A 25,065-nucleotide genomic window follows, 5' to 3' on the forward strand; every position below is an offset into this window, starting at 1 on the left:
AAAAAAAAAAAAAAAAAGTGTCCCACATTTTCATGTCACTACTAAAACACTATGTTTTAGTGCATTAGCTAAGACTGATTTTAACTATACCCCTACATTTATGATCAGGAAATATTTCCTCTCCAAGGTGAGTAGATAGGCCCCATCATTTGAGGTAAATGAGTTCAAAAGTCTGAAAAGGAACATCACTACCGGACTCTTTTTCTGCAAATAAGCACATTTTTGACAGTTATTTCATTACATTTTTATGTGTACAAACTGTTCAGAACTGGGCTAGGTATCCATATGCTGATTAGCATTTTTGAGCTAGGTTCAAAAGTATCTAAAATTCACTTCTGAAACAGTCACAACAAAACATTTGGTGAAGGTTTTGGTAGTGACATCTTTGGGGTTTTTTTTGGGTGTTATCCCATAAAATTGCCACTACCGTAACAATCACGACCAAAAAAACTTGGTGACTTTTTGGTAGTGACGTCATGGTTTTTTGGGTGTTATTCCATAAAATATAGGTTTCGTATGTGTACAACTGTTCAGAACTGCTAGTAACCATGTGCTGATTAGCATCTTTGAGCTAGGTTCAAAAGTATCTAAAATGGTCACTTCCAAAACAGTCATGACCACAACATTTGGTGGCGTTTTGGTATCTTGGTTTTTTTGGGTGTCATCCCATAAAATTGTCACTACCATAACATTCACGACTGAAACATTTGGTGATGTTTTGGTAGTGACATCATTGTTTTCTGGGGTGTCATTCCATAAAATGTAGTTTTTATGTGTTGTTATCTGTTCACATCAGTGTTAGCTAACCATGTGCTGATTAGCATCTTTGAGCTAGGATCAGAAGTATCTAAAATAGTCACTACATGAAACATTTAATTAAGTTCTGGTAGTGACAACATTCTGTTCAGAACTGTGCTAGCTAATCATGTGCTAATTAGCATCTTTGAGCTGGGCTCAAACAAAAATCGTCACTGCTATAACAGTCGCGACCGAAACATGTCATCATTGCTTCGGTTGTGACAAAAGGGAACACATAGTACTTTATTTGTGAGAAATAAACAAAATATTAGTACACTTATGCAAATTTTTAGTAGTTTTAGTAGTCTTAAAATTCTGTAATGTTATGTAGTTGCCCCCAAAACATATAAAACATAAACAATATATTAACAATATTAACAAAACAATATATATATATATATATATATATATATATATATAAATTTTTTTTTTTTTTTTTTTTTGGTAAAAATAAAGTATGCTGAATTATCAGCTAAGATGTTTTGATCGTTTTTGGTTCAGTGTACATTCAACCGAATGAATCCTTAACTTTGAAATCAGCAGTGTTGGGGAGTAACTAATTACATGTAACGGAATTACGTAATTTAATTACAAAATAAATGTAATTGTAATTAGTTACAGTTACTGAGAAAAAATGTGTGATTAAATTACAGTTACTTTTGAAAAATGCCAGTGATTACAAAGGGGATTACATCTGAATTTTTTCACACACCCACCCCCACTTACAGATTTAATTGACTTCTTTCATAAATTGCATTGACTGCTCTAAAATGAGACACCAATGTTTCAGGAGTTTAGGACACAGTATAGGACACATGCTTATTCGATTCGATGTTTTATTTCCTATTTGGGTTTTTGGGTCATAACTATGCAAACATTTGATTTCAAACCCAGTATCATAGCTATTAAACTATTTCTTGTTATGATGTTATTTATGTTATGATTTTGTTATGACATATAGAGCAAGTGTGCTCACGGTGACCCGAGTTTGATTCCCATCTCGAGGTCCTTTGCCGATCCCACTCCCCTCTCTCCTCCCAGCTCTTTCCTGTCATCTCTCTACCGTCCTATCACAATAAAAGGCATAAAAAGCCCCAAAAAATAAGTAAAAAAAAAAAAGTCTGAATTTGTGGTGGCTGTGCTTTAAATTAAATTATTACACAGCTCGGGCTCATTCAGGGCAACTTAAGTTAGTGCTATATGCTTGATAATTTTTCTTGGTGGAAGCTTTTGGTTAGCTAATAAAATATTACTTGCTCTATTGTTTCATGCAAACGCAGCTGCTGACATTTTTATTATTATTTTTTTTTTGTATACTGTAATCGATTATAAGATAACTAACAAACTAGTACTACTACTTAATTATTTATGTGGTGAAATGTTGTGTAAGAAAACTGGTATGACTGCACTGTACCCCTAAAATGTCTAGTTTGAACTTGCCGTTTGCTAGCAACTGATTTCTTCCTTGGAGCTTTGCGTTGAAATATTTCAGCTCAGACCAGTGTTTCGTGTCTAATAATTTTGACACGAAACATCTAAGTAATCTATCAAGCAGCTGTGTGAGGTAATGTCCATTCAGCCAGTTGTTATTGCAAAGTCTGAATGTATATTATCCCTTACTTATTATAATCTTATTTCAAGTGATAAAAGATTTTGAAAGTCTGACAGTAATCAGTGTTGAAAACTACTGTAAGGTGAACTCTGCCTGGTTTAAATGTTTCAAAATCATTAACAGCTGAAAATATCAGAAATTTAGAAAAGTAATCAAAAAGTAATTAAAAGTAATGTTACTTTAATAAAGTAATTGAAAAGTTACACTACTTATTACATTTTAAATCAATTAACTTGTAATCAAGTAATCTGTAACCTATTACATTTCCAAAGTAACCTTCCCAACACTGGAAATCAGTATGATCAACTTAATCCATTTTACAACGAAAGAGTGGATTCAAAATACAACAAATCTCATAAATTACACTTGACATGTTGTTAAAATTGTTATTGTTATTGATTTATCTCTGAAAAATTTTGATAAAATCTTAGTAGGTCCCAGGGGCGTTGCTAGGGGTAATCATTAGGGGCTCGAGCCCCGAAAGTTTTTTTGTATGGCTCTATTATTTCCACGGAATTTGTCAAAGTTTGAATTAATTAAGTGATTTTAGCATCTGCCGTTTCACAAAATGAGGGCATAAAAGTCACTTCATAAGCCTTTCACTGTTTCATTTGAGTAAAACAAGCGTCAAATATATACACAGAAATTTAATGGTATTCACGGCAGGTCGGCAACCCGTCAAAATAAAAGGTTTAACTTCATTGATCATTCAGTATAATGTATGTGCCTAGTACTACTACTATTAATTAATAAAAATGTATACATTTTTTTTTCACACAATATTTCTTCCATGTTTTACATTTTCCAATCCCCTTTATTTGACAAAAATAAAATATAATTTTCATTAAAAGATCAGTTAAATCAATATTTTATACCTTCATCTGATAACCAGAAAAATGCACAACACAGATTCCATAAGGCTATTGTAAAAATAAATAAAAGCTGTTTTCATGCATTCAAATAAACAGACATGCTAAAACATATTTGGTAACAATAAAATGTAAAGTGAGAAAAAATAAAACATTTCATAGGGTCTCAAACATGTAAATTTTCTTAACTTTTGATAAATTGACGGTAAATTGTATAAGATTCATGGTTTTAATTAATTACACATGATTAATAACATCAAATTTAACCATTAAAAAGAAGACCAGAAAAATGAAAACAGAAAACAGAATTTGAAAAAAAAAAAAAAAAAAAAAAAAAAAAAATAGGGCCTCATTTTTGTATGCAACTATATATTTGTTACAGTTATAAATACATTTTCAAATGTATTATTTTATTTGTCTAACATATTTTTGTAATGTTATAATTTTGTTATAATACTTTGATATGTGTGCTATTTGCAGTGATTACTATTTACTATTGTTAATAGTGTGACAAGGTCTTTAACCCCCCGGTTTAATGCCCCCAGACCCACCTGAAAGGATCCAGGTTCAACCACTTTTGTCTAACAAAATCTTATGTGAGCATGATGTGAGCTCCCACCCACTACCACTAGCACCTGATGTTTTGGGGTTAGGGGTTAGGGGTTAGGGGTGTTAGTGAGCTCCCACCCACTACCACTAGCACCTGATGTTTTGGGGTTAAAACTTTCTGAAAATACAATTTAGTACTTCCAAAGTACTAAAATGTACCTTTAACCCTTTAACTGTCACCTGTCACCTGTGGGACGCTTGGCGCTCTTTTTTTTCGTTGTCCTTTTTCTCTATCAAATGTTTTAGTAATCATCATAAATTATATATCATTTGAAAGCTTAGAAGCCCAAGAATCATTCTATGAAAACCATTTTAAAATCAGACATTGCGTTACCATGGAAATGGTACTGTAAAATCTTTTGGCGGTCTCCTCCCCCTTAGCAGTGGTGTCAAGTGTCATATTACAAAATGCATTATGGTCTTTTAGAATCCAAACTTTTTATAATCTTGACAAAAAACATGTCATTGGAAAGGTCTGAGTCTCAGGATGGTTATTTTGTGATAGAAGTAAAACTGACAGAGAAATTTAGACGTTTGTGACAGAAAAATGCATTTTAAAAAATTCTATAGTTTGTATGGCACCCGGTGGCTGTTTGTGGTATAACGCCCCAAACAAACTTTTACAGGAACCTCAATTTTTTTCATATCAACTTCAAATTTGGAACATAACTTATTTAGACATAAGGCTTTAATTTGATATCAAATTTAGGGTAAAACCTGTTATGTAAAATATGTATTTTATATAAAATTTAATAAAAATGGTACAGTGCATCTTCTTTTTAGTAAATTTAAACTTCTATAACTTATTAATATTTTATTTTTTGGAAAAAATTCCACCTCTGGCATAATCTGCTGACTGTCTTCTTTGAATAGAGACCAACCTTAGATCTGTATTCCAAAGTGTTCATGAATTACAACTATTTAAGTTCGGATAGTGCACCTTCATACCTATTTAAAAAAATTGGGGGTGACACTTAAAGGGTTAAGGTACTAATATGTACTGTTTAGGGGTAGGTAAGGTCATTTTTGTACCTTAGGGTCACAGAATTGTACCTTTTTTTTCTGAGAGTGGGTATTATACAATTTGCATACATACAAAGTTTGTAGTTTTTTTTTTTTTGCAAGATTTTTCGTATTATTTCATCGGTCAGGTTTTACAGGGTTAAACTACGTGTGGTAGTTGCAAAGATGTTTATGCCTCTTGCTATGTGATAAAACGTCATGCTCTAAGATACTTCTGTAATGTAAGTGCAGTAATACGTCTTGCCGTTTTATAAGCATTCTCTCGGTCAAAAACCCGAAAAGTCTTGATTTAAAAAAAATAATTAAATGACGCGGTCAGCACAAGGGCTCGCGAGACGGGCAGGAGGAAAAGCGGAAGGTCAAAGTGCATCTTCGTTCTGAAGAGACTCTCATTCGGGCGGAAGATGGCGAACGTACTGCTCGAGTTCAAGGCTTCAGCCGGGGACTCGGAGCCGCAGAGCCGCCCGGTCCTTATCGTCGGCCAGCTCGCCAATTTGCAACAGATCAACTGGACCCATGTGAAAGGAAAACTGCAGCCGGTGGTCACCAAAGAGGTACGTAATGTTAAATAAAAACCCCTCAGCGTGTAAACACATATGGACGTTAGCTAACCGGCTAAAGTTAGAGAGAAATCTGCCTCTTCTGACTAGTGTTGTGTAACAGACCGCTAATCTGCGCTCGCTGATAATAAAATCAATTTGACGACATGAATTAGTGTTATTCTACACAGACTGTTACATATTTCTATAAAATTACACTTTTTGTAGTCCTAACAAAAAGTAACGTTACCATAGCAATATCATGGTATTTTAGGCATTTTACCATTGCAGTAACGTTACCTTATTTATAAGGTGATATTCATTAACGTATTTTGAAGAAGTACATCATTGCAGTGCTTTGTCAGCCACATGTTGATTAGTTTAGAGGAAACACTTAGTTAAATCTGCTGTTAAATCATCAGCGCAAATTTTCCTGGTAGACTTGATGAACTGGATGTGTAGCTTTCCTGCTATTATAGACCTTGTTTGATCTGCATGATGAAATTTTTCTCAATACTGTAGATTGGGTTTCAGGAAACGTTACACTAGTAAATAATAGAGCATGATGCTACATTTTTCACTGCAAATTTTATGTGTGCTTGTTTGTGCTTTCAGATATGGCAGGCGGCATTGGCTTCTCTGAATCCCAACCCTACGGATAGTTGCCCGCTGTATTTGAGTCTGGCAGCTGTGGCGGCCCTTCCTTCACGAGTCAGTCGTCACAACAGCCCATCATCTGCACACTTCCTCACCCGTCTCGTTCGAACCTGCCTGCCGGCAGGCAACAACCGCTGCATTGTGGTCAGTTTGGTTTCGCACCGTTATTATAATATGCATCTTTAATTTTGTCCAAAAAGACCTGAAAATATTTCAGCAGTTGGTTAGTCTTTATTTCCTTTTTCTATTGCTCATCACTTCCATATGATGCATACAATCTGTGAACGCCCTTCTGTCTCGTATAAATATGATGACACTTTTGTTCAAAAAACCATTTGTTAATTTTATAATTTTTTGAAACAATATTCACCATGAGCCTTTTTTGGTTAACCCTCTATGGAGGCAACACAGCCTATTTTTGTTTTTTTAAATAAAATGAGCCACCCATTTAATGAATCAATGCTATCTTAGTAAAGAAGAAGTCAAAAGGTGTGTTCGACTTCATCTACGGCTACAGACGACGAGAGTAGCCGAAAGCAGTCGGGGGGCGGAGTTGAAAACGGAGGCGTCAAGTCGGACACTTTCTGCTCTCGTTAGTGAAGCTCTCGCGGTGTTTGCATGCTCTATCACAGATGAAGTGAATTAAATGCAGTATTTATCAAATACGCAGACTTTTCAAAAGCATTTTCATGAGCAACAGAAACACGTTTCATATACTGCTTATTACAACGCCATCTGAACAAGAATTGATCAACATAAACATATACTATTTAAATTTTAAATACTAATAAAGTGGGGTTATATATGCCTTTACCAGTGTTTTATGATAAATCGAACTCAATATAACATTGCGACTACAGTAAAAACACTTTTACTGTTCTAAAAACACAGATTTGTCAGCATTATCGGACTTGAGGATGTTAGAATAAACCCAAAACACACGTGATCGTTGTCATGCGGTAAATCTGCCAATCGTGAAACAGCCATGTGGTCAAGAGAGCTCCTGCAGCCGCTCTGAAGAAACTGCGCCGGCTGAGTTAGTCGGCTGCTCTCGATTCGCTATCGCGGTACTTTGATGCCACGCGTGACAGTCACGAGGCTTCGGCGCCGCCTCAAGTCGGACAAAATGTCTAACCGGCATGCACTTCTTCAAGTCAGAATTTGATCGAGCTGCGCAGCGCTGTGTTAAGTCGAACACACCTAATTACTAACAAATGAAATTGCAAAAAAAGTGGTCACATGACCCATAGGGCTCTATTTTGCTCCCTCTTTCAGGACATGTCACATGACTCCATATTTTGTCCAGAGAAAGGTGCAGTTTTCATCAATTTTCATTCATATAATTGGCAACAAAAAAATCTGAATCACCTTCACTGATTAGTAAAGAAGTATTTTCAAAAACTTTTCATAATATATCATCAAATATATCATAGGAAATTACAAAAAACTGCATGTTGCCTCAAGGCAACATTGTACCGTAATGGAATCACATATGGCCATACCAGGCATATAGCATAGCATACATGCATATGATATTTGTAAGAAAAAAATCTGAATTGTCTAAATGGTTTGCATTTTTGCATGGTATTGTAATGCATTTATAAGAATTGTAATTCATATACAATATCTCCACATATTCTGTTGAGAGGAAGTGCTTCCACAGCTTTCACAAGCAGTGAGGAGTCATTAGTGAGGAAGGAGATTTTACATGCATGTGCTTGTGTGTGTTATATATTAGCATAAGGTTATGATAATTTAATTTTTTTTTTACTTTGAAACAACACTAATTATAATGTTTTGGTATGAGAACAGATATGATAGTTTGGTTATACTTGTGATCCACAATGGTACAGTGTTGCCTGAAAGCAACATGTGGGTATGAAATCTTACTTTTTGTTAAATATAAGATGTGCAAAACATCAAAAGTGTGTGAAATTTATTTGTTCAAATGTTTGATTAAAGAAACTGGTGTTTTAAATAAATTGATTATTTTTTTCTGCATGAAAATATCAAATGTTTAATTTTGTCCGTTGTGGTACAATGTTGCCTTGAGGCAACAAACTTTTAAAAAATAAATAAATAAAAAAATTATTAAAATGTTTATTGATATTGTTATAGTGTCCAATTTTAAGCAGGAAAAACACACAAATAATTTTTCCTCATTGACATCATAATGCGTACCGTAGAGGGTTAAAAGACATATTTGTAAATATTTCATATGAAATTACATATTTAAATGATTTTTGTAGGGTCATTTGACACTTAAGACTGGCTGCTGAACTCCGCATCACCCACAAATGAAAAAACTACATTTTAAAAGATATTAAAATAGAAAACAGATTTTAAATTGTAATAATATTTCACAATATTACTGTTTTTACTGCATTTTTGATAAAATATACATAAAAATATATATTTAAAATAAATGTTTTAATATATAATTTTGATTACATTTATTTTTTTTAATCTATAAATTAAATTTAATTAATCTCTTTTTTTTTTAGATGGTGTGTGAGCGCTCTGATGTGTTTGCGTCAGCGTGTGCCATTGCCCGAGCTTTCCCGCTCTTCACCCGCCGTTCAGCATCTTCTCGCAGGACGGAGAAGAAGCACGTCACTGTGGAGTTTTTGACTGTGGGTCAGGACAACGGCCCACTGGAGGTTTCCACACTGGAGGTAAAGTGATAAAGTGTTTACAGCTACTTCATTGAGTCTCAATTTAAGTTAGTTACTAGGAATTTTATTATTATGCATCATTATATTACATCCATTTAAATGTGCAAGTGTTTGTTTTCAGTGTCTTGCCAGTGCGGCCGATGGAGTTCGTCTGGCTGCTCGAATTGTGGACACTCCATGCAGCGAAATGAATACTGACGACTTCCTGGAGGCAAGCATTTCTGCTTGTTTCTGTGAAATACTTTTATTTTAATATTATTTATGCATTATTATAGTATTCAGTATTCAGTTTTCATTTTAGTGTAAGTTAAACCATAACTGATCTTTTACATCAGGCACACATTTGCATACTTAATCATATTTTCCCAACTTTTTTTAATATTGAACAATGATGAAAGTGTGCCAGTTTTTTATCAAGAACTTGAGGTGTATATTGGCAATGGTTTTAGAGTCACTGATCTCATTAAAGAACAGAGGCTAGTTGCATAAACATGTCCGTTTTGTGGATTCGACTAAGACTAATTTATGTTTTTATGTAACCCAATTGTACAAAATTATGACCAGTTTAAAAGACAAAAATTAGATGACTGACTAGTCTAAGCCTTTTATGCAACTGGGCCCTGGTTGTTAAACTGTATGTCATATGAGAAACAACCATATAATGCATAGACATCTTAGCTGCTTCTAATCTCTAGTAAACCTAAAATGATAGAGATGAACTTAACATGCTTACAAACCTGTTTAGCCTGAGCTTTAAATGTGAGTTTAAAATCAATTGGTGTTCCAAACTATTTATGTTGAGAAACTACCTGCAGTCTTTGACACAAAAACATCATGGGTCTTTACTGATTGCCTTAATAACATATATGTACCCTTAATGACGTATATGTAGGGCCCTATGATTTCCACAATGCGGAGCAGCTACTTTAGACTGTGTTGTTGTCTTGCGTGCTGCCATTTCATGATATTAAAAAATAAATAAACAATACTTTGCATGCCATAATTTACACAGGACTGGCGGGGAATGTGCATTGATACACTTTTATAAAATATGTTACATGGTTTATTTTGATAGGATAACTGTTTTTGTGGTGTTAATAGAAAGCATCTTGGCAGCATGTTCTTAACATAAGATAAAGAGCGGTAATTTCTACTTGCTGCAATAAGTCACTATTTTTCTGCACTAAACAAGTGAATTTTGGCAAGATATTTTCAGAGATGTTATAGAATAATAATTTAATGAAAACCTAATTTTGACCCCAAAAAAAATTGACATTCAACCTAGTTTTCAAATCACCTGAAAACGTCCCAGCGTGATATCCAACAGGTTTCCCAGGTTGCATCACATATACTGTTTTAGACATATGGGACCACAAAACCAGTCTTAAGTGGCTGGGGTATATTTGTAGCAATAGCCAAAAAATACATTGTATGGGTCAAAATTGTAGATTTTTCTTTTATGCCAAAAATCGTTAGGAGATTAAATAAAGATCATGTTTCATGAAGATATTTTGTAAAATTCTTACTGTAAATATATCATAACTTGAGTTTTGATTAGTAATATGCTTTAGTAAGAGCTTCATTTGGAAACTTTAAAGGTGATTTTCTCAATATTTAGGTTTGTCTTTGCACCCTCAGATTCCAGATATTCAAATAGTTGTATCTCGGCCAAATATTGTCCTATCATAACAAACCATACATCAATGGAAAGCTTGTTTATTCAGCTTTCAGATGATTTATAAAGCTTATGACTGGTTTTGTGCTCCAGGGTCACACATTTAGTTACATGCAGTTCTTATTTAGTCATGCCAATACATTAAATATAAAGCTTGTGTGAAACTATTACCATGTGAATGGATTGCAGATAGACAAACATTTGTCTAATAGTGCCATGACATGCAAAATGAAGATCATTTATATGTAAAGCAGCAAACAATGGGCCCAAAATAGATCCCTGAGGAACACCAGTACTTGTACTTAGATGAGTTGATTGACTGGTTTTGTACTCTTAACATGCTAAAACCAATCTGACAGATGTGGTTCAGTCCAACTGAGTGTGTGTGTAAGGAGAAATTAAAGCTAGAGCGGAAGTGAAAGCAGAACGTCTTAAAGGAGAAATCCACTTCCAGAAGAAAAATTTACAAATAATGTACTCGCTCCTTTGTCATCCAAGATGTTCATGTCTGTCTGTCTTCAGTCGTAAAGAAATTGTTTTTTGAGGAAAACAGCATTTTTCTCCATATAATGGACTGATATGGTGCCCCTTCTTCCTCGGCTGGGATTATTTACAACCGCATTTGTGATTGTTTGAAGCTGCATTTAAACTGCATTTTGGAAGTTCAAACTCGGGGCACCATATCAGTCCATTATATGGAGAAAAATCCTGAAATGTTTTCCTCAAAAAGCATAATTTCTTTACAACTGAAGAAAGAAAGACATGAACATCTTGGATGACAAGGGGCTGAGTACATTAGCTGTAAATTTCTGTTCTGGACGTGAGCTTCTCCTTTAAATTCTTGACATTATGGCATATATGTTGAGTCTTCCTCACTATATTTCAATATAAATATCTAAACATCCCTACTTGAGATGCAAATGTAAAATTTAGTCTTGAAAACGTGAACAAATTTCAGTTTTTATGCTTAAAACAAGAAAAAAAATCTGTCAGTGGAGAAATGTTTTCCTTTTTCATTTTCATTCAAGTTTTTCATCTAGTATTTATAGTTATTTCAATTAACAAAAACAATTTTTAGTAGTTTTAACTCAAACACCACTGCTGTGAGATGCATGCTGAAATTCCTACTGTGCTTATGATAAATTATGCAATCTTCCACAGGAAATCAAGGCAGTTGGGAATGAATTGGGCATCACTCCAACTATAATTCGAGGAGAAGAACTGAAACAGAAGAACTTTGGAGGTAATCTTGAGTTTCTTCTCTAAAAAGTCAGCAGATTGCCACACTGATCTGTGATGGAAAAAGATGAGCTTGCATTCTCATCACAAGATGAGTGAATGGATGCGTTATTTTAGAACTGCTGACTTAATGCTTCTTCCAGATGAAGCTTTTCTGGCATGTAAAGAAAAACCGTGCTTGTCATTTTAAGCTTGAAAACGCATTTTGATTTACAGCAACCGTTACCCCGTGCATGTGTTCATGTGTGCAAAATCACTGTCTCTTTAGGCATCTATGGAGTTGGTAAAGCTGCCCAGCATCCTCCTGCATTGGCTGTGCTTAGCCACACTCCCTCAGGAGCCACACAGACCATCGCCTGGGTGGGCAAAGGCATTGTCTACGACACCGGCGGTCTCAGCATCAAGGGCAAAGTAAATACTGCACTTACTGTCAGCCTAGTGCACTAAAAGGGCAGAGCACTCGATAATAGTATATTTTTCCCTAAAGGTGAAGTTTGTTATTTTTTCTGGTATTAATATGAAACACATTCCAGTTTTTGGTTTATTTCCACAAAAAATGGCATCAGAGTAGTGTTTGTAAGACCAAAGATACATTTTGCAATGCTTTTTGGTGCAACTAGAAGCACAGAAATGACACACTGCATTGTTAAACACCAGACTATGTCTTTGTTTGTACAATTTATTCTTCTTCCCTTCATAGACCACAATGCCAGGAATGAAGAGAGACTGTGGAGGAGCCGCAGCCGTTTTAGGAGCTTTTAAAGCTACAGTTAAACAGGTAATGATTATTTTAGTAGCTAGCGGATCACTGGTTGCTAAACTTATCTACATTAAAGGTCCTAACCCCGGTCTCGGGTGGTCTGATCGCAAGTGGGCAGCCAAGATGGCTTGCACTTTACACCTGGTATTAATATGCGTCCACAGTCAACATCTAATATTTTGTTTATGGGAGAGTGTCTCATTTCATGACTGCATACATTTTAGTGTGTGACATCAATACACCAAGTACAGATTAAAAATACAGTTGAAAACAATTTAAAAGAACTCTCTTCTGTAACTCATTCCTGTAATGCAAAACTGAATATTCAACATCATTACTTCAGTCTTCAGTGTCACATAATCCTCTAGAAATCATTCTAATATGCTGATTTGCTTATTATAATCATTTTTAAAACTGCTGTGCTGGTTTATATTTCATAAAAACCATGATATATATATTTTTTAGGGTTGTTTGATGAATTGACACTTTTGATATGAAACAAAGTCTCACATTTCAAATTCTGTCCATTTCATTAGGGAATTCAAGTAATAAATAATGTGGCGTGATAGATCGTTGTAGCTTCTGTGTACTCGTCTCTGTGTAATCAAATGCATAATGGTGCCGCCGTAGGTGGAAATGTGCAGATTCACGGGTGGTAATATTATAATAAGATCACGTCAATTACAAAATGCTCCTAAAAACCAGTTGGTGGCGAGTGCGCTCCAGTGCAGTTTTGCCAACTTAGCGACTTTGCCGCTAGATTTAGCGACTTTTCAGACCCCCTTAGCGGCTTTTTCCAAAAAAGCACCTAGCGACAAATCTAGCGACTTCTTGGACAAACCTTGTTTAGTTGCCTAGGCTGTCCGGTACTGCCACATGAGCGTGAGATTGTGCTTTCCTACAAGAGAAGTGCTTTCAGTTAAAAAAAAAAAAAAAAAAGAAATTCTGTTACTTCGAACTATTTTACATGCAAGTGTAAATGTGGATTTGATTTCATTAGAGAATGTCGTGATTATGGATTTTAGTGTAGATTAATATCTTCGTCTTTGTGAGCTGGTAATGTAGTCTTATTAGGCCACGTTTCAGTCAGTATTTCATATTCATTCCGTCATTCCGTATTCTGTCTGTCAACAGAAACAGTAAAATGTATCAATATATCTATGAAATATATAAATGAAAACCATTTTTTTGAGAATTTGGCTGCATTAAAATGCAGTATGTGAGCCCAGAGAGGCAAGACAGTACTACGCGCTGACGTCATGAATGTGTTAATTAGCGCATGACATCATCTAGCGACATTTGACGACTTTTCAAGTGGGGTTTAACTACTTTCCCTTGAAAGAAGTTGGCAACACTGATCCACTGTGGCAGTAGAGCACGGGACACAGAACAAAAATGAAACCGTCACAAATGTTTTCCTATGCGTTTGATTACGCACAGACGAGTACACAGAAGCTACAACAATCTATCACGCCACATTAAAGAGCGCCAAAACGGTATTTATTGCTTGAATTCCCCAATGAAATGGACAGAATTTAAAATCTGAGACTTTTTCATATCAAAAGTAACACAAAGCCTAGCCTGTTGCAGTTTATTGGAAGGAAGACAGTATGTACTGTTCATTCATCAACTGAAAACAGTATAGACCAAAAGATCGATTGGGATTTAAGAATTGATATAGGTTCGTTAAAATGAGAATCCATTAAAATCAAGAAATGTTTTTTTTTTTGTTTTTTTTTTTTGTTTTTTTGGGGGGTTTTTTACCCAGCCCTAGCGTATTTTGTTGTTTTTAAACGCTGTGCTGTCATCCTGTAGGTTCATGATTAAAAATTAAAATGAATAAAAATAAAAGCAAATAAATGTGTTGTTCTAATTAAAATATGAAAAATACAATAACGGGTAATAAAAGATTATGACGGAATTTTTACGACCCTAGTGTGTTTGGGAAAAATATAATTGTGTACTAGAAAATTAAGCATTGGGGCTTTCTATTGATGTTTCTATTGATATTAAAAATATACTTGACGGAGATGAGATGTACCCACAATTCTAGAATGACCCACATGTTTGAAGCTCTGATGTTGTCTTCTGTTGTTTGTCTCAGGGCTTTAAGGACAATCTTCATGCCGTTTTCTGCCTGGCTGAGAACTCAGTGGGACCTATAGCCACTCGACCGGATGATATACACACTCTGTACTCCGGAAAGTAAGTTGTGGCACCCAATGAAAACATCTTCCATTCTATCCAACAATGCAGTTTGCCTGTAACAGAAGTGTGTTTCTTTGTTTCTCAGAACAGTGGAGATCAACAACACGGATGCTGAAGGGAGGCTGGTGCTCTCTGATGGTGTTGTATATGCAAGCAAAGATCTCTCTGCGGACATCATACTGGACATGGCCACGCTGACTGGTGCTCAGGTGCGTTTGTGTTGATGCATGAGGATCTTCTGAATGCACTAATAATTCTATATTCAGTTTCAGTGCAGTCATTTATCTTCTCTGAATACAAGTCTTCACAGGTTTTCATTGAGAACAAGATCCTGTATATTGATATGAAGTGTTTGAGACAGGATTATAGGGCCAGATTTTTTTTTCAAGCTAAGTGTAAAAAGAGAAATCAGGGTGTCACATGATATCAGGAAGAACTTTCCAGAAGTTAAACCACTTCTGTTAATCAGCTAGCACGTATAAAAACTGCTTTATAGCTGTTGCACTTTGGATGTTTGCAAAATACAGTTCATAATCATGTGATGGAAGCTTTTTTTTTTTTTTTTTTTTTTGAAGAGTGGCCGCTGAATCACTTCTTTGTTTTTTGTCATGCATTTTAGTCACTGGTGCAGACCAAAAAAAAATCCCTTTGATCAAACATGCACAACTCTTTTCAACCATAATCATCATAAATGTTTCTTGAGCAGCAAATCAGCGTATTAGAATGATTTCTGAGGAATCATGTGACACTGAAGACTGGAGTAATGATGCTGAAAATTCAGCTTTGAATCACAGGAATGAATAACGTTATTTTAAATTATGATAATATTTTTATATGCAGTCCCATACTACTCTAATATCCCATCTCTTGTTTACTGTTTGCTTTAATCCTGCTTTTTCGCTACAGGGAATCTCCACAGGGAAGTATCACGCTGCTGTGATGACCAACAATGAGCAGTGGGAAGCCGCTTGTGTGAGAGCGGGCCGCAGCAGCGGAGATCTGGCACATCCTCTGGTTTACTGCCCCGAGCTTCACTTTAGTGAATTCACCTCAGCTGTGGCAGACATGAAGAACTCTGTGGCGGTAAGGAAATGAAGAGATGGGTGTGGAGTGAAAAGGGATGAAGAGTGTACTTTTTTTTGTTTTCTTTTTTTTTTTTTTTCTTTTTTTTTTTCTCCCCTTCTTTTCCCTTCTTTTTCATGTGCACCTCAGTGATGGAAGTTCCTGTAATTGTGCATAATACAGTGCATAATAATTGTTTACCATTAAAACATTTGGGATTTTTTTTCCCTTTGTTTTGCTTATTTTTGCTTTTTATTTTATTTGACATTTTTACATCTTTTTTTTAATTTTTTTTAATTTTGCTTTGTGTTTTTTTTTTTTTTTTTTTTTTTTCTTTTTCTTTTCTTTTTTTTTTTTTTTTTTTTTTTTTTAAAGATTTGTTTCTACTTTTTTACTTTGTTTTATTCTACTTTTTATTTGATTAATCTTAATATTTTTTTTATTTAATCTTTGCTTACAGTTTTATTTTATTTTCTGATTTATTTATTTATTTTATTTTTTTACCTTTTATTTTTAGGTTTAATTGTTTTACTTTTACTTTTTACATTTTTGTTTTATTTTAATTTAGGTTTATTTTAACTTTTTATCTTTTTACTTATCGCTTCATTATACTTTATTTTCAGTTAATTTACTTTTTACCTTTTGTTTAATTTGTTTTTAGTTTTTGGTGTACTTTTTATTGTTCTTTTTTTTACTTTTTATTTTATTTGTTTTATTGAACTTTTATTTTATTTTTTTTTTTTTTTTTCTTTTTACTTAATTTTGTTGTTCTTTTTTACTTTTTATTTTATTTAGTTTTAATTGAACTTTTCGTTTTTTTGTTTTTTTTTTTTTACTTATTTTTATTTAACTTTTTTTTTTTTTTAATATTTTTTTTTTTTATTTTAATTTTTTTTCCAGCTTTACTTGTTTTATTTTATTTCCTGGTTATTTTGATTCCTTTTTTTATTTAGTTTTAATTTTACTTTTTACTTTTTTTTTTTTTTTTTTTTTTTTTGTTTTATTTTTCTTTATTTTACTTTTCATTTTATTTTACCCTTTTATTTTTAGTTTTACTTATTTTACTTTTTATTTTTTTACTTTTTTTACTTTATATTTTACTATTTAATTTTATTTAGTTTTACTTATTTTACTTTTCATACTTATTTTGTTTTATTTTATTTTATTTTATTGCTGTCTGAATTTTCAGTTCTTCACAACCTAAGACAAAATTCAGCTTAAATCAACTTCAATCAAAATAGTAATTTTAATTTCATTTGATTTAACGTTGGTTCATATTTTGTGTGTCTGCAGGACCGTGAGAATGCGCAGAGCTCCTGTGCTGGCCTCTTCATTGGCTCTCATCTGGGTTTTGATTGGCCAGGCATTTGGGTACATGTGGACATCGCCTCACCAGTCCATGCTGTGAGTATAGTCTGAGCATGAACTGAAATGATCTATATTTCTCCAAGAACTGTTAATAATTCATCAGTGTGGATTGTGAACAGGGGGAGCGAGCCACCGGTTTCGGAGTGGCCATGCTCATGGCTCTGTTCGGCCAGGCGTCTGAGGACTCCTTGCTCAACTCAGTGTCCCCGCTGGGTGCCGCCACAGCCAAAAACGCCTCTGAAGACCAGATGGAGAGGGACTGCAAGAGGAGGAGGCTCGTCTAAGATGATTTCAAACTGTTCTTAATCTTTAAAACAATTAAATATAAGTCACGCCTTGTACATGTTCTTTCACAAAACTTGCATCCATTAGACACACACGCATTTTGCTCTATCCCGTCCTGTACTGATACCCTCTCTCAGTAAAGCTGACATTATACACAGTTATGAATTTAAATAAAAGTTCAATGTTGTCTCAGTGTTTCGTAATGTACATGTGAATCTCCTCACAGTTGCCATAGGGAATGTTGCAGGAGTAATAACTATCAGCAAATACTGTGCTAAGGTCTTCAACATTTTTCCTTTTTCAATCAGAAAGTGTTTAAAATGCAATCATTTGATTTTCATTCCAAACGTAAATGACGACACGATCACAATGTTAGTGTAAGTGATGTTTTTGACACTAAATGTGTGCTGACGATATTCACTTTTGATGCCAATTTTGTAAGTGTGGCAAATGAAGAATACGGAATGTGAATGACAAAAATCTTTTCCGAGTAAACGGTTGAAGAAAAAGTCTGTCCACATACATTTTCTCTGCTACATGTCTGCAATTACTCAAATTAGGATTGCCATGAAATCTACAGATTGTGACATCACTGTGATAATTTTTATGGCAAGACAAAAAATATCACAATCAATTTCTCACCACCAATTCACTTACATACTTAGGTTAAAATTAACATTTAAAGCCGTTCTTATGGCATGTAATAACAGTAGCTGACTTTTGTGTAATTAGAAATTATTTGAAAATAATATATTTAATCCATTTATTTTTCTCAATAAACATTAAGGCTTCATAGATAGATGAAGCCTTAATGTTTATATGTATGTATATATACATACATATACATCTATATATCTGTATATATATTTATATTTTTACATTAACAATGTCCATAATCTGTTTATTAAAGCCAATTATGAATCTTATCAAGTTTGTGCTTTTAAGCATCTTACATTTATACCAAAATAAGAGCTCAAGGCAGTAACAGTTTAAACAATATATTTTATTTGTCAGCTTATGTTCAGCTATTCTTTTTAAAAGAGTGTATTCAAGATGCGTCATCAATCAGCCATATTGGTGGCACGGAATGTAAACAATGGCACTGAATCAAGCAAAACTTGCATATTTTGCTGATTATTGCTGCTTAAAATGGTCAATTATTGTCATCTTTTAGGCTGTACAAATCGGTTGGATGGGGAAAAACATTTGGAGTACTACAGACTGCCAAAAGTTAAAACAAATCAAGGAAAATAGTGCAAAAAAACCTGAACCAGGATTTCCAGGGCAAGAATCTTGCCAACGTTTGTGTTTGTTCTTATCATTTCCGGTCAGGTAGGTGAAATAATCTTTATTAATACTGCTCGTATGTATCTTTACTACCTATTAAGTTTAGTTTGTCAAGATATTGCACACTTTCCTGCGTACAAAGTCTTCCCTATATGATTTAGCAGCTTCCACACGTTTTTTTCAGTGTTTTAGACAGCATAAATTAGAAGTAGAATTGTTCAGTAGTACATTAACCATGCAGTTAATGTTGTTGTTTACATCCGAGTATCGCCAATATGGCCGCGCATCCGGGTAACTGACCAAATCATGACATAAGTACGAACCCCTCAGTCATCAGAGCTCGGTAAATATTGGTCACAGACACGGAGATATACTTTCAATTTCACCAAGCAGATTACTCACTAAAAACACAGTCTTATTTTTACGTAACAGTGGTTATATTTAAATGTGTGAGTTTTTTGCTTTCTTTTTTTAAATTAACGCCATTATATAACGTTTATTCAGACATTGTCTGTGTTAGACTGTCCTTATGCTGAAATGTACAGTAATGGGAAGTTCAGAGTCAGTCAGTAGATTTTCTTTTTCTGATTTGCGAACTGAACAGAAAGCCATGATCCGGGGGTGAGTAAAACTTTGCAGATTCTTCCACGGGTTCCACTTTAATATTAATCTTGTGTTCATCTTTGATTTCAGTCTTCCAAGGAACATCTTCTATCTTGACAATGACGTTCTCGCGAACTGTAAACTGCATGGGTGGCAGAGCAATAAAGCTCTTAATCATGTCTTGTCGTGATGTACTGGGATTGACTGTGAGCACTGACCTTATGACCTCGTCTTCGATCTTCGCCTTCACAACATTTCCTGTTTCTGTTTTAAGATCCAGGTGACCACTTACCTTCATTATGATGGCGGTGCTTTTATAATGTGTGTTGCATGAGACACAATATATAGTTGGGTTTGACAGTGTCACGTTCTTCAGTTTGTGCTTATATGGACAAATGAAGAGATTTTTAATGTTTGTACCAATGATGTCACATTTAATAGTTTCTGTTGGCACTTGAACAGCAGCCACTGTACCTTGAGATGGGATGCTGATGATCTGTGTGTCTTTGGTAGTTGATAAGGATGTTTTGCCCCCAAAGTCTCTCAAAGAGACATTTGTGATGTTGTACCATTCACCCACAGTAATGCTGTGCTCACGCCAGACCGTCAGACTCATGCAGTCCGTAGTATCTGCTACAGTATATATTGTTTTTGGAAGATACCGTCCATCCCATACAAAGCCGTCTCCCTTGCATACCTCTTGGATAATCTTTGCATTAATGCTCACCTGTGCAGTATGCAGAAAACAAACAGATGCATATGGCTCAGTGACTTAACACTCAGCTTAGTTATTTATAAAAGTTATTAAAAATAAATAAAAAAAACCCAGTTTGAATACACCTCTGTATTGTTGTTCTTATTTCTAATTTTATGTATGTATTTTAGTTATTAAGTAAAAAAAAAAATTATAGTTGGTATAACTGTCGAGAAATTGTAATACAGGGTAGAGTATAAATAAATTATAAAATAAGTATATAATAATATAATAATAAATAATAAAAAATACATAAAATTGTAAAAAAAAAAAAAAACAATAATTGTGGACTAGTGGACCCTGTTTATTTTATTTTATTTTATTTTATTTTATTTTATTTTATTTTATTTTATTTTATTTTATTTTATTTTATTTTATTTTATTTTATTTTATTTTATTTTATTTTATTTTATTTACACTACCAGGCAAACGTTTTTGAACAGTAAGATTTTTTTTATGTTTTCTGAAGAAGTCTCTTCTGCTCACCAAGCCTGCATTTATTTGATTAGAGTAAAGCAAGAATAGTAAAATGTAGAAATATTTTTACTATTTAAAATAACTGTTTTCTATTTGAATATATTTTCAAATGTTCAGAAATCATTCTAATATTCTGATTTGCTGCTCAAAAAACATTTATTATTATTATTATTATTATTATTATGTTGAAAACAGCTGAGTAGAATTTTTCAGGTTTCTTTGATTAATAGAAATGTCAGAACAGCATATATTTGAAATAGAAAACTTTTGATCAATTTAAAGCATCTCCCCCGTAGTAGGTTTCGTTCTCCAAGAATGTGTTTAAATTGTAAATCTGCAACCATAGCAGTTTGTGATACCAGTATTTATTATAAACTACCTACTCTCTTTGGCCTTGTATCCATGTTAAGGAGTTCAGACAGTTGCACAGTTTGTGGTCCAGCAGACAAGCTGTTGTTAAACGCTTCTCCGAGGTCACGAACACAAGACATTTTGGAGCTGTGAGTGTAGAAGACGTTCATTCTTCTGCTGGGCTCCTTAGACGGCTGTAAAACCACATCCTCTAGTGTAACTAGGCTCCTGCACAAAAGATTTAATGGTTTAGACACACATTTACAATAAATCTAGCAACAGAGATGAACAGGTTTGGAAACTTTAGAAAAATAAAATGTCTTTGTTTTTGTGAAAGAAGACTTACCGGGCCTTTACAGCCTTGTGGAAGTGCATGTGATCTTGTGGTCTGAAGACCACAACTTTGCTATATTCACCTTCATGTTGAAGAACGGCATCAAAATATGTGTCTTTTATGGGGCTCACGTCGCAAAGGAATCCCTTGACCTGATTCCTTACTTTTTTGGCCGGACTTTGTTCTGCCATGTCTCATCACATGGATAGCAGCTGTTAAACTGGAGCACTTGTGGACATATGAACATACAGTAAACATACAGGAAGTTAAATTGTAAACTGTTTCCTTTAAATGGTGTTTATTTAAGAGGTACATCAGGCTCTTTATCACTGCTACTGGAGACACAAACATGCCTGCAAACACACTGATAACAACTGACTCAAAACTCTGCATTTAGAAAAATATATTTTAAATTTAGCTAATGAAAACATGAATATCATAAAGTGTATCATGCACATTGAGCCACTATTGTTACTTTTTATTTATTTAGCCTGTTTCTCTTACAGAAAATTATTGTGGTGATACCACAAAACGGTTATGGTATCAAATGGCAATACCACATTTTTTTAAAAATATCCATGATACTGATAACTACCATACTGATATATCATAGCCTACTTTTTTGTGCAGTACTGCTTATGCAACCCCTAAAACAGCTTGTTCAGCTGACAGCGAACCACTTCTCAAAACACAGCATTTGTTTCACTGAAAACAACAGTGCTTCAGCTGGTGTAACAGCCGATAAATTTGTATATGTGTATATCCATACATAAAATTACGTAAAAGAATAGCAGAGAATATGCTTACCTGTACTCAAATGTCTCCTCGTAAAAATTTAGAATGGACTTTGCCCATCATGGGAAATGTATTATATAACATTATGATCCGTAAATAGTATTGAAAGCAGAAGTACAGCCCTAATAGTGAGTCTTTATTGTACTTTTTATTCTAGAATCCCTCCACCCCATTAGAAATCCAGAGAGGTGGAGCTGGAAGTCATCTGACTGCATTTTTGCAGTATTGCCCAAAATAGATCCAGTTCATTTTAAACCAGGGTCATAAATTAACTTTTCCATTAAGGGGCAATATTTGCCCACTGGAATTGATTTTTTTATTCATAAGGGCAATTTTTATAATCAGCTTATTATTATATTCACCATACGAAGTTGTCTTTAATGTCAAATACTTAAATTTACCCAATTACATTAATCAATATTATAAACTGCTGTCAATAGCAATAGATTGTTTAAAATTGTATCTAAGTAACTTTACACATCTAAAAAACAGGAGTTCATAGGGCTGCAATATTATGACAAAAATGTAGATTATTACTCTTTATATTGTAATAATGATTATTAATATCAATATAGAAAACATTTTGGGCATCTCACAATCTGGCTTCACAGACAAACATGTCAGTACACGAGGTTAGCCTAGTCAAATTATGCAAATTATGCAAAAACTCACGTTATAATCACTGAAACTACGAAATTAATCTTTTGTTTACATCGTATCTGCACTGACATGATGAGGGAATTCGCGAGCGTTCGCACTCAACTACGGCTGCGCCGAAAGCTCTAAAATGCTGCCTTTGGAGGCAGCATTCCAAGGCAGGAAGGCATCAAGGCACGTCCGAATTCTAATTCTGCTTCACTTCCTGTCTCCGGAGGTACCTTCTTCTGATGGAATTTTGAAGGCAGCATAGATGTATCCTTCGCTGCCTTCGATTTCCCACAATCCTGTGCGTGTGCGTCATATAGGCTATATAAATAAGGATATTCTGGTGAAATTAGACTTGTTACTTTATATAATAGATGAGATCTTGACCATCCCACTGCGCAATGTGACGTCGTAGTGACGTGACCCTGACCGACGGACCCAATATAGACATGATCTGCACGTCTATCCGACGTCCAATGTTTAGTGGGATGAGATACTTTATGAATCGTAATAGTGTAAAAAGCATAATAAATAATATTGCTTGTAATAATAGTATTTAATAAAATGTTAAAAGGGTTCAAATGAGTAGTAAATAAGAATAATATTTACAATATACTACCAATAATAACAAAACAGCCACTAATAACAATGACCCGTTCTGCAATATTACTTGCAGCAGTGCATTTATTTTTTTAAGCAAAAAGTATCTGCCAGTCGTCTTCTCCGACGCACAGACCTTCGGTGGGTAATGACATTGAGGCCTTTATGTATTATTAAAGCATTTATATATAGCTGTATAAGATCGTTTTTCTACAAAATCTACAACTTAACCGTTAGGTAACCTAGCAACGGCGTCACGTTCTGCTGCCTCTGAAGTCCATCCAAAACTGTTTTCTGAGTTGCCTTCACAGCCTTCAAAGTCACTGACTGATAAGGCAGCGAGGCAGCAAGTCAGCTGACTAGGCTTTCGGACGCAGCCAACAGCTCCGGCGTTTACAGCGCTGGCTAATCTAAGCGCCTCTGATTGGCCAATGCATTCCAAAATTCAACACAAACGCGTTTGATTGGTTATAACACTCAACGCTGCACAAAACAGCGCAAATTTACACTTTTCATTCATTTTCACATTTCATTTTAATCGCGACAATCGTAATATATTGTTTAATACATTTTCTTGGCTCTTAGTCTAACGTATTTCCTGTTAATCGACACTTATTTATGGTTAGCTCATGTAATATTGTGTTCTGGCGTCTGTTAGATATTAACACAGCTGAGCTTAAAAGTTTAAAGTTTACTTTAAAGTTTTTGAACAGTAAGATTTTTAATGTTTTGTAAAGAAGTCTCTTCTGCTCACCAAGCATGCATTTATTTGATTTAAAGTACAGCAAAAATAGTAACATTTTTAAATATTTTTACTATTTAAAATAACTGTATTAGAATATATTTTAAAATGTAATTTCTAAATTTTCAGCATCATTACTTAGTCACACGATCCTTCAGAAATCAGTCTAATATTCTGATTTGTTGCTCAAAAAAACATGTATTATTATTATGTCATGTCATTTTTTTATCAATTTAAAGCATCCTTGCTAGTAAAGTATTAAATTCTATACCCCCCAAAATAAAATAAAATAAAAAATAATAATTATACTGACTCCAAGCTTTTGAATGGTATAGTGCATTAAATTACAAAAGCTTATTATTACAAAAGCACAGACCTTCGGTGGGTAATGACATTGAGGTCTTTATGTATTATTAAAGCATTTATATATAGCTGTATAAAATCGTTTTTCTACAAAATCTACAACTTAACCGTTAGGTAACCTAGCAACGGCGTCACGTTCTGCTGCCTCTGAAGTCCGTCCGAAACTGTTTTCTGAGTTGCCTTCACAGCCTTCGAAGTCACTGCCTGATAAGGCAGCGAGGCAGCAAGTCAGCTGACTAGGCTTTTGGACGCAGCCAACAGCTCCGGCGTTTACAGCACTGGCTAATCTAAGCGCCTCTGATTGGCCAATGCATTCCAAAATTCAACACAAACACGTTTGATTGGTTATAACGCTCAACGCTGCACAAAACAGCGCAAATTTACACTTTTCATTCATTTTCACATTTCATTTTAATCGCGACAGTCGTAATATATTGGTTAATACACTTTCTTGGCTCTTAGTCTTGAATTTATGGGGCATTTGGTTAATTTTCGTGGCATTTTTCCCACAAGCCCTCATTATTTTAGACCCTGTAACACACTGACTGTTTATGACAGTATGCTGTCACACTCTATGGGGTAAATCGTCACAGTGGGAAATTACTGTTTACTCAGAGCTGTTTACTGACACATTATGATTATGAAAACGAGAATTTATTCAGTTGGACTTTCCGTAGGTAAGTTTTTGACTACTTCCGTGTGACAACTAGCCCCGGTTTCACCTATAATACACTG

At 34.4% G+C, this 25,065-nt stretch overlaps 2 protein-coding genes across 3 annotated transcripts; one reads left to right on the top strand and one right to left on the bottom strand.

Moving 5' to 3' along the window:
• The first annotated feature begins 5,279 nt into the window (after positions 1-5,279).
• npepl1 (aminopeptidase like 1) lies at positions 5,280-17,571 on the top strand. Its single transcript, XM_051112529.1, has 12 exons — positions 5,280-5,465; positions 6,066-6,251; positions 8,612-8,782; positions 8,904-8,993; positions 11,619-11,700; positions 11,965-12,107; positions 12,397-12,474; positions 14,561-14,661; positions 14,750-14,873; positions 15,571-15,747; positions 17,020-17,130; positions 17,214-17,571. The coding sequence occupies exons 1-12, from the start codon at positions 5,316-5,318 to the stop codon at positions 17,376-17,378; spliced, it is 1,578 nt and encodes a 525-aa protein (XP_050968486.1). The 5' UTR covers positions 5,280-5,315; the 3' UTR covers positions 17,379-17,571.
• Positions 17,572-18,361: 790 nt separating this feature from the next.
• Positions 18,362-22,130, bottom strand: si:dkey-249d8.1 (uncharacterized). Of its 2 annotated transcripts, XM_051112531.1 has the most exons (5): positions 21,993-22,130; positions 21,198-21,413; positions 20,884-21,079; positions 19,744-19,996; positions 18,362-19,651 (listed from the first exon to the last, which is right to left on the bottom strand). In XM_051112531.1, the coding sequence occupies exons 2-5, from the start codon at positions 21,374-21,376 to the stop codon at positions 19,584-19,586; spliced, it is 696 nt and encodes a 231-aa protein (XP_050968488.1). In that variant the 5' UTR covers positions 21,377-21,413; positions 21,993-22,130; the 3' UTR covers positions 18,362-19,583. The 2 variants fall into 2 exon arrangements, with proteins under 2 accessions (XP_050968488.1, XP_050968487.1); XM_051112530.1 differs by having other exon boundaries at positions 18,362-19,996.
• Between the last annotated feature and the right edge of the window lie 2,935 nt (positions 22,131-25,065).

The sequence above is a fragment of the Labeo rohita genome, chromosome 6 (genome assembly GCF_022985175.1).
Source record: "Labeo rohita strain BAU-BD-2019 chromosome 6, IGBB_LRoh.1.0, whole genome shotgun sequence".
NCBI classification, from domain to species: domain Eukaryota; kingdom Metazoa; phylum Chordata; class Actinopteri; order Cypriniformes; family Cyprinidae; genus Labeo; species Labeo rohita.